General features: G+C 35.2%; 1 protein-coding gene across 3 annotated transcripts in view; it reads right to left on the bottom strand.

Moving 5' to 3' along the window:
* The window catches only part of LOC115212385 (protein-glutamine gamma-glutamyltransferase K), a 427663-nt gene that overhangs the window by 90330 nt on the left and 326077 nt on the right, over nucleotides 1-11256 (bottom strand). For all 3 annotated transcript variants that reach the window (XM_029781270.2, XM_029781286.2, XM_029781278.2), the window contains one exon: nucleotides 6943-7091. In XM_029781270.2, the coding sequence (XP_029637130.1) occupies nucleotides 6943-7091 (149 nt within the window). The remainder of the gene's footprint in view (nucleotides 1-6942; nucleotides 7092-11256) is intronic.

Below are 11256 nucleotides of genomic sequence, written 5' to 3'. Positions count from 1 at the left end.
TAATAATAATAATAATAATAATAATAATAAAATAATAATAATAATAATAATTATTATTATTATTATTATTATTATTATTATTAAGATCATCATCGTCATCATCATCATATCATCATCATCATCATCATCATCATCATCATCATCATCATTATTATTATCAATATTATTATTATTTCAAATTTTTGATTCAAGGGCAGCTTGGGAGAGCTGGGTAGGAGTCGATTATATTGACACCGCGACGGGTGAAATACCGCTAAGTATTTCGTCCAGCGTACTAACGATTCTTTCAGATTTGCTTGTCAGTTGTTTGACCTTAATCAGTTGAGCATGTCCCTTAGTGGCTGACGATATGTGCATTTCTGATCATGAGCAGAAGTAGTTGGGGAGCATGTGTTGAAAGGAATTCTTAGAGGTTTGGATAATTCAACTTTGGAAACATGGGTGGTTCGTTCAACACACCTAAAAATCTTTATTCAGGGAACTTTTGAGCGGGATGGGTTACTCGACAAGAAGAAAATTCTAACTGTGCTCCACATGCAAGGTTATGCACTGTTTATCTTGATATGAGATCACCATGTCGCGCACATATGGTTGTGATGCATGTGCCTGATGTACCCTTATCAGACGGGTTGTCATGATGGGTATACTGGGCTTCGTATATTTTACCCCAGTTCACATGATGACATGCACTGCTCTCTCACTCAATAATAATAATAATAATGATAATAATAATAATAATAATAATAATAATGATGATGATGATGATGATGATGATGATGCCAGTGCATCACCTTAATTATAATGATAGTAATAATAATTTAGTTTATAACGGCTTTTCCTAGTATAGTCTAAATGATTTCAAATTTTGGAACAAGGTCAGTAGGTTCGACGTAGGGGATAAGTCGATTACATCGACCCCAGTATTCAACTGGTACTTATCGATCCCGAAAGGATGAAAGGAAAGTCGACCTCAGTGGCACTTGAACTCAGAACGCAATGACGGACTAACGATTCTGCCAGTTCACCAGCTTAATAATAATAATAATATAATAATAATAATAATAATAATAATAATAATAATAATAATAGTAATAATAACAATAATAATAATAATAATAATAATAATGAAAAGAAATATTACAAGTAACTGCAGAATATGTGGAGATGGACAAGAAACAATAAATCATATTATCTCTAGCTGCCCAGTCCTGGCTAAGAAGGAATATATTCACAGACATGACAGAGTTGGAACCTACATACATTGGAAGCTATGCCAACATTATGGAATAACAACAGAAAAAAGATGGTATAGGCACACACCAGAAAAGGTCACAGAAAACGAGAAAGCAACCATACTCTGGGATATGCCGATACACACAGATAGAGAAATTAAGGCCAACAGACCAGATATAGTTGTCAGAGATCATGAAGAATAAAAATGCTTTCTAATTGATGTATCAATACCGGCAGATGACAACGTGTCTCTAAAAGAAATGGAGAAACTCTCAAAATACAAAGACCTGGAAATAGAGGTAACTAGAATGTGGAATCTAAAAACAGAAACAATTCCTATCATAGTAGGTGCATTAGGCATGATAAAAAATCTTCTGACAAATACATAACAAAAACACCAGGACTTACAAACACATATAACATACAGAAAATTGCACTACTAGGCACTGCACACATCCTATGCAGAACACTTTCCATACAATAACCATCAGAGCATCACAAAAAATCACAGCACATACCCAAGGCACACAGAGCTGCGCTCGGTAGTGAAGTGAAAGCACGATATAAAAAATATAAAAAAATATACTACTGAATAATAATAATGATAGTAATAATAACAATCCTTTTTACTAAAGGCACAAGGACTCAGATTTCGGGCAGGAGACAATATTGAAACATTAATAAATTAAGAAACGTTATTATTCGAAGTAAGACATAGATGAGTAATAAAGAATTATAAACTCCTGTCTTGAATATAATACAGAAATACGTGCAGATAAGTGTATAATGTGATATAAAAATGTGTGTGTGTGTGTGTGTGTGTGTGTGTGTGTGTGTGTGTGTGTGTGTGGAGAAGTGTCATAGTGTTGTTTCAATTTGATTTCAAATTTGGAAGGAAATAGCAGATAGCTAGGAGCTTATTTATCCAACCGACACAACAGCTGAGATACTTGCTAAGAGGTTTGTAAATTGACCGGTGGACTTCCGGTTATAGTACACCAGCGGCCATCACAACTCATAGAGACTCAGTTCGCATTCGAATTCGTATTACCGCTTATAATCTACCAACAAGCAGTATGGTGGAACATTTCCGTCGCCAAGTCAAAGCTGCACTTAAGTCCAGCCGGACACCACTAAGTTATACGAGTTTATTACTTTCAATATAAGCAACCCCACCCTTCGAAGGAGATAACTGAGGATATCTAGTAGAAGTGTTGTACATATCGCAGCAGTGCCATACTACAGAGGCTGTCTAGCACTTCTCAAGTTACCAGGACAAATGGTTGAACCTAACTGTCCAAATCAGAATCACAACCAGATACGTCACAATACATGGGTAGACTGCAGAAACACATGTCCCATATAACCATATAACACCAACTGCAACCTCATCACGGCACACTAGCACATATTCCGATTTCAACCTGTCATTTGATTTCATCTAAAGTGATTCCATTTTAAAACCCATCCTACACTGGTCCTTTTCAGGTAGTTCACTAACACAAAAAAAAAAAAAAAACGTAAAATGGAGACTGTTAGCAAAGCTGTGTGGGAAACAATTTATCATTTACTACTTTGCTGGCAATGATTGCCTTTAAAAAGCATCTCAGCTCTCCCTTCATCAAATACTATAACTTTTTCTTCAGTGACTCAGAAAGCTTAATCTTAATGACGTGTTCATTAGCTTGTTAGATTCGGACATTTTCTTCAATTACCATGATTGATGCCCTCTATTAATCTTTATTATAGGTTAATTTTTCTCCACGTGAAACCAATCAAAGGGGTGTCAAACGTCCTGAAATTTAACCCCGTCGTCTAAAATTTGACGTAAAAATCCGATTATTCGTCAGATCTCTCTGAAATTATCAGATTATGACTTTGGAATCGCGTAGGAATTGCTACCGATATGAACTACCTTAATAAAAATACATACGAGCTTAGAATTACTATGTTGAACTAAGTTTTCGATAACGCATTGAATACGATTTGGATATCTGAATGTACAGCCCGAAACCTAAAAACCACCCTTCTTTCCTTCCCTGAGCATCTGCTAATACTTTACATGTACCAAGTCTTCGCGTTGTTGTGTTTTTGTGTTTGTTCCTAGTTTTTTTTTTTATTTACTATATATATAAGGCGGCGAGCTGGCAGAAACGTTAGCACGCCGGGCGAAATGCGTAGCCGTATTTCGTCTGTCGTTACGTTCTGGGTTCAAATTCCACCGAGGTCGACTTTGCCTTTCATCCTTTCGGGGTCGATAAATTAAGTACCAGTTACGCGCTGGGGTCGATGTAAACGACTTAATCCGTTTGTCTGTTCTTGTTTGTCCCCTCTGTGTTTAGCCCCTTGTGGGTAGTAAAGAAATATATATATATATATATATATATATATATATATATATATATATATATATATGTGTGTGTGTGTGTGTGTGTGTGTGTGTGTGTATAACGAAATGTTAGCTCCTAGGTTAGTTAAAATATGATTGTGACATGGATGTATGCATCTGTGTATGCTTGTAATGCAAATTTTGTCAAGGAAAGCCAGGTAGAAAACATGAAGATTTACGTTGATTATAAATGAAAAAGGCATGCAATGTGGAGAGGATGGCTCTAAATTTGTAGACAACTCTACACATTTTGATGCTATTAGGCAACTTCAGCTAAGTAACGTGTAATATGCATTTACCAGATCATAGAATGACTCAAAGATGTAGTTTTTTTGTGAAGATAATTTACTGATTAGGCAGTCGAACATAATGAGATTGAAAAATGTCTAAAAGGCTTCTTCTGAACATATTAAGTTCGGGCTAACATGCTTAGTAGAATTAGGCAAAATTAAATCGTATCCAATTGAAATTGTATTCATAATGAGACGAAAACTCATAAGTGCTAATGACAATATTTGTAAAACATGGTAAGGGTGACAACTCTGAAATTCAAAATAGCTTAAAAATGCAAATGGCACCTTTTATTAGGTGTGTTAGGTACATTGTCATTTAACGTAGCAACGAGGGTTACTGTTAGTAATGAGCGGTCTAATCTCTTAGGTAATAACATTAGCAGAAGTTAGACATGCATACACACACACACACACACACACACACGCATACACACATACAGTAATTAATGTACAACTGCACATACGCTACCTTCAATACTCAAACATGTTTACACATAAACGAATAACATTTCTACGCTGTACACATGAACGCTTACAGACGTACAATTGTGGTTATAATGAACAAATACATCAGTTAATGAGCAATATTCTATCAAGACGTAATGGCGTCAGTAAATAAAGATTTATTCATTTGAAAGAATTATTATTTGGCTTTCATTCCGGATCGAAATTTCATCTCAACTAAACCAGTTGGTATCGGATATTCAGAAAATTAACTGTAACATAAATATAATGGTTCATCTATCTATCTATCTATCTATCTATCTATCTATCTATCTATCTATCTATCTATCTATCTATCTATCTATCTATCTATCTATCTATCTATCTATCTATCTATCTATCTATCTATCTATCTATCTATCTATCTATCTGCTTGCCTGTCTGTATGTATGCCTACCTACCTATCTATCTGCCTGTCTATCTGTCTAATTGCCTGTCTGTCTAATTCCGTGTCTTTCATTTTAGGCAGTCCTTTCACTTTAGGCATGAACACTGTAAAGTATGAGTTATTGCAAACTCTCTCCGTCTTTTGTGTACAGACTGCAACTTTTGATTGCATGTATGCACGTGTTAATGTATACATACACTTATACATACATAAAGACAGAGATACACACACAGATATATATATATATATACATTGATAAGTGTGCGTGTAAATATATATATATATATATATAATATATATATATATATATATCTTTATCTTTTTATCTTTTACTTGTTTCAGTCATTTGACTGCGGCCATGCTGGAGCACCGCCTTTAGTCGAGCAAATCGACCCCGGGACTTATTCTTTGTAAGCCCAGTACTTATTCTATCGGTCTCTTTTGCCGAACCGCTAAGTGACGGGGACGTAAACACACCAGCATCGGTTGTCAAGCAATGCTAGGGGGACAAACACACACACATACACACACACATACACACACACACATATATATATACATATATACGACAGGCTTCTTTCAGTTTCCGTCTACCAAATCCACTCACAAGGCATTGGACGGCCCGGGGCTATAGCAGAAGACACATGCCCAAGATGCCACGCAGTGGGACTGAACCCGGAGCCATGTGGTTGGTTAGCAAGCTACTTACCACACAGCCACTCCTGCGCCTATATATATATATATATATTATATATATATATTATATATATATATATATATTTTATTCTTTTATTATTTTGCATGTTAAAGTCATTTGGCTACAGCGATGCTGGAGCCGCCTTGAAGGGTTTTAGTCGAACAAATCGACCCCAGGACTTATGTTTTATAAACCTAATTCTCTTTTGCCGAGCCGCGAAATTACGGGGAAGTAAACACACCAGCTCCGGTTGTCAAACGGTAATGGAGAGACAAACACAAACACACAGACATATGCATATATTTACGCGACGGGCTTCTTTCAGTTTCCGTCTACCTAATCCATTCACAAGGCTGTGGTTGGCCCGAAGAACATATAGTAGAAGACACTAGCCCAAGGTGCCACGCAGTAGCACGGAACCCGGAACCATGTGGTTGAGGTGCAATCTTCTTACTACAGAGCTACGTCTGTGCCTATAAACATCTCCACAACACATACAATAAAACGAAAAGCAGTTGAAACGTCCACACCATATGTCAACGGGTCAAAAAATTATAAGCTATACGTAGCTAAGAGAACATAGGTCCTTTTCAGACCTAACACCACTGCACTGCCGAATTACGCACACACACATTATATATATATATATATATATATATATATATATATATATATGTATGTATGTATGTATGTATGTATGTATGTATGTATGTATGTATGTATGTATGTATATGTTGTGTGTGGAGGCCCAATGGCCCAGTGGTTAGGGGTTAGGCAGCGAACTCTCAGTCATTAGATCGCGGTTTCGATTCCCAGATCGGGCGTTGTGAGTGTTTATAAAGTGAAAACACCTAAATCACCACGAGGATCCGGCAGGGGCTGGTGGCGAGCCCTGCTGTACTCCTTCACCACAACTTTTTCTCACTGTTTCTGCCTGTGTTTCAAAGGGCCAGCCTTGTCACACACTGTGTCACGCTGAATCTCACCGGGAACTACTTTAAGGGTACACGTGTCTGTGGAGTGCTCAACAACATGCACGTTAATTTCACGAGCAGGATGTTCCATTGATCGGATCAACTGGAACCCTCGTCGCCGTAACCGACGGAGTGCCACATACGTTGTGTGTAACGGGCACTGGATTCAAAGAAAACTGTGACGAACACATGCCAATAATGTTCTCTCATAGATGCTTTCTAAATGTTTATCCATCCCGCCTTCCGAATTCTGTTTTTGATGTCTGCTCTTGTAGCTTACAACGCATTAAAAAAAACATTTGCACAAACTGCATCAAGTTAGATTAGTGTTGGAAATGTTTTTAACATACGCTAAATGTATAAATTATTGGCAAATACATAAGAGCATCGTAATTATTCAAGAGTAATACAAAACACATTATAAGGACGGGGCCATGGGGGTAACACGAAAATAATATAATTACCTTCTTTCTCCTTCTTGAAAGCTGTTAGCTGAGCTTCTTCAGAGAACAAATTCTCATTGCAGGCTGAACGACGACCAATCAAGTTGCTTCCCAGTAGAAGTCCACGTATATTGCCATAGTATGAGGCGAACTTCTCCGTGAAAGACGTCCTGAAACGAAAAATATATAGATATGGATAGATAGATATAAATATATATTATATACATATTGGATATTGTTTTGATATAGGATTAACAAAAAGAATACTCCTCAAATTAAATCCACATAATAGCAACAATAGCAACAACAATAGTAGTGGTGGCAGCAGCAGCAGTAGCAACAGCAGCAGCAGCAGCAGCAGCAGCAGTAGTAGTAGTAGTAGTGGTGGTGATGGTAGTAGTAGTAGTAGTGGTGGTGGTGGTGATGGTGGTGGTGGTAGTAGTAGTAGTAGTAGTAGTAGTAGTAGTAGTAGTAGTAGTAGTAGTAGTAGTAGTAGTTGTAGTAGTAGTAGTTGTAGTAGAGTACATTTCTGCAGCAATTATGAAATCATGATTTGCAGCTGAATTCTCTCGAAGCGAGCAACTTAAAAACAGAATTCCCTCACTTTCGGTACGATGTGATTGTTTATTTTGGTAGTTTTGACTATAAGAGTCCCTCCTAGCGTGTGGCATTTATGTATAGTAATGCCCTCTATATAATATAAATAAATATATATATATATATATATATATATGTGTGTGTGTGTGTGTGTGTGTGTGTGTATCTGATATGATTGACTAAAACCTAAAACCCTTTAAGATCGAGCCTTGGCGGATAGCCGCAGTTCAATGACTGAATCATGCAAAAATTATATAAGAATTACAAAAGAATAAACGTAAGACAGCCCAAAATCTATATTACATCAATGAACAATGAATAAATGCTGAGCTTTCGATGAAGATAGACAACATTTTGGCACGATACATATTAAAGATAATTCATTTCCTTTACTTTATGCCATTAATTGTTTTGAACTAGGAATGATCTTCCAGCCTTAAAGATAGGTGACCTTGTGATATAGCCTTTCTTAAAGAGCAATTCGTATACATTTTATGAATTGATATAAGCATGTTTGCGTGTTTAAGGCAAATATTCCTACGCGAAGGATAATTGTTTGAATGTCTTCTTCAAGAGCATTCGCTTCACTCGCAGAAAAATGGCTTCAGTTGAGAATCCAAATTACGCTGCAAGCTTAGCTAAGCGAGATATCAATTTTATTTATATCACATTTTGTGAACAATAACGTCGTTGGTTAGAGATTTCCAGCGGGCAAATTGCTGGTTCATGTCATTTACGATGGCAAGATTGACAAGAGATGTTCTGTGCAACTTGAGTAGAACAATTATCAAAGGCAGGTGATTTTCGTTCGAAAGCATCGGCTTACCTGCTTTCTTGTCTGATTACAACATCTATCAAAATATGCATGTGTGCATGTATGTGTGCATGCATATATACATATACATACACATCTAAATATGCATATATGTATATGTGTATGCATGCATGCATATATACATATACATGACAAGCTTTTGTGCAGTTTCCTTCTGCAAAAATAACCCCGAAGATATCAAAAAGTGAGCTGACCCAAGATTACGGTTGAATATATTTTCTCACGTCACCACGTAGAGAAATCGAACTCAAACTCACATGGCTGCAAAGAAAACTTCACAGCAACGCAATTCTGACTGCTCCTTAAATGTATGCATGCATTTACTTTCTTCAATATTCCTGTATATAAGACAATACTAAAAAAGGTAATGAAACTTTCGCTTTTGGGTTTGGTTTGCAAGATTCTTTATATGAGTTCGTGTGTTGAAGCATATTCTGTTATGTCTGGGGAGAGTAATTTTCTTTTTGTGATTTATAATGTAACCTTTTCAATAGTCTTGAGAGTCAAGACTATTGAAAAGGTTGCAAGACGCAACGAAAATTTTAGGAAAATAAAAATAAGAAATTACTGGGAATTTTACCGGTGAGTGTGTCAAATTATAAGTGGAAATTTTACCGGTGAGATTGTTACATTATAAGGCACAAAAAGAAAATGACTCTCCCCAGACACAACAAAGTAATGAAAATTGTTTGTGGGACTTCTCAGCTCAGTGGGATATTTCTTACTGCCCTATGTCCTTAGCCACCAACAATTATCTTGATATGGTTATGTTATAATGCTATACATGAGTTGGACGAATAAATATTGATATAGTTGGAAAAAATATGAAGATAAGCATTGCTATAACTTTCTCTAGACACCTCTGGGTATAATAAACAGTTACTCATTAAAAAAAGAAACATCGATTCTGATTTAACGTACTGTATAAACATTTATCAGACAAATATATTTTGAGTTTTCTATTCAATGATAATTTCTCATTTTAATGCTCGACAGATAAACTTCTAGAATTAACAACATAATGATAAAATTATATTTATGTATTAGGTTTTATTGGAGTTTAACCCTAGGTCTGCTCTGATTAAGTAGACCTATGACAAAAACCTTTCAATTATGACCATCTCAGCTTATTTCCTGACAATGTATCCATGATTACACTACCTAATGTGACCTTTCTTATAATATAGTAAAATGTGATGTGAAAGGGAATATGGCTACTATTTTTCACAGGTCAAATGCAATCCATGTAGATGTTCCTTCTAAGTTTGATTGGGAGATGGAGTTACAGAACCTGTGGATTGCTTTGCTGTGTTTATTCATATTCATCTATGTTCCAACTTTAAATCCTGTTAAGACCGGCATTTCCTTTATCTTTATCCTTCCGAGATAAATAAAATCAGTACCTTCAATTACTGAGGTTCATTTCAATGGACTGTGGCTGCTCCTCTAAATATTGGACCTTGCATCAATTTTAGAAATCATCGTTTATATTTGGAGTTTCTAATTTGTCATAAAGGTTGTTATCTAAAAATTCCAGACATTTATATATGCACTTAACTAAAATGACATAAGAATCTGTGATACGTATTACAGTAATGAATTATTAGCATTTCGTGCTAAATAATGTAACATTGTAATTATTCCAGAGTAACGTGAAACACATTATTAACATGGCGCCATGATCGCAAGCCCATATCCTGACTAGTCTAATAAAGAAAATACAGAAGTGATATATGTCCATGCTTGTCTTCTTCTATATTCTGAGGATTACCATTAAGTATTGAATATGTCATGAAAGGTTGCTTTATTTCATAGACCGACTGCACCAACCATAACACATAGCTTATAAAGCAACAAAGACAAAGTTTAGGTTAGCTCTGAATACACACCGGAAAATCGGTGAAATATCTCCTTAGAAATTAATAATATAGTACTGTAATTAAAACCGCTATAAGTTTTTAATGAATAAGCAATAATACAACCAAAAGACTGTTGTTCAAAAACAAAAGTTTGCCCATATCACATTCATTCATATTGATTTTACGTTGAACACGAAATAGTGAATCTAAATAAAGACGAATAAGTACAATATCAGCTCTCGGTGTTATATGTTAATTATATTAATAGACTTTGATTTATTGCATAGGATGCCTTAAAAATTAATGCTTACTGCTTTTGGAAATTCCTTTTCAAGATTATAACATTTCTTTTACACAATAAATGTCAATAAAACGCCATGGCAATTTTTTCAGTATACCAGTGTCGATAGGTGCAATAAAATTAGTTGATATACTACAGTCACGGTTTTTGTAGTATTTCAGGTTTAAACTCATAATTACATATATAATGATTTTATGGATTTTTGACCGAAGACAGGAATTTTGTAGAGAAAGACAGCACTTGTCAAATCATGTTTGTAAACATATTATTACAGATCCAATTGTTTCTTACATTGAGATTGTAGAGTTTAGGTGAGATATAAAGAAGTCGACAATGATTTACACGCTTTGATCTCAATCTGCAAATAATTGACAACACACTGATAATATAATAGTTATTTTTCAAATGAAACTATCTTGTTTTTGATACGCTTATACTCTCCATCGCAATTCTTTCATTTCCATCAAAATTGCATATCTTTTCAATAGTGATTTATTTAGGATATTAAGACATTTGTAAAGACTTTTCACCATAGAAAATTTTTAATTCTTTTACTAAAAGAAGATCGATATGGAAAACACAAAATATAATAAATTGACCCATACTGAACAAGCTAGAATATTAGTATAAGTTATCTGTTCTGAAGAATCCGGATGCTTAATAAAGATGCATAATAAAAATTCTAAGAATTGGAAAAAATGTTTTGCAATGTCTTACGTTATAAGCAATACATAGGCCATAGA

The sequence above is a fragment of the Octopus sinensis genome, linkage group LG1, assembly GCF_006345805.1.
Source record: "Octopus sinensis linkage group LG1, ASM634580v1, whole genome shotgun sequence".
NCBI lineage: Eukaryota > Metazoa > Mollusca > Cephalopoda > Octopoda > Octopodidae > Octopus > Octopus sinensis.
This window is presented reverse-complemented; position numbering and strand designations above follow the sequence as displayed.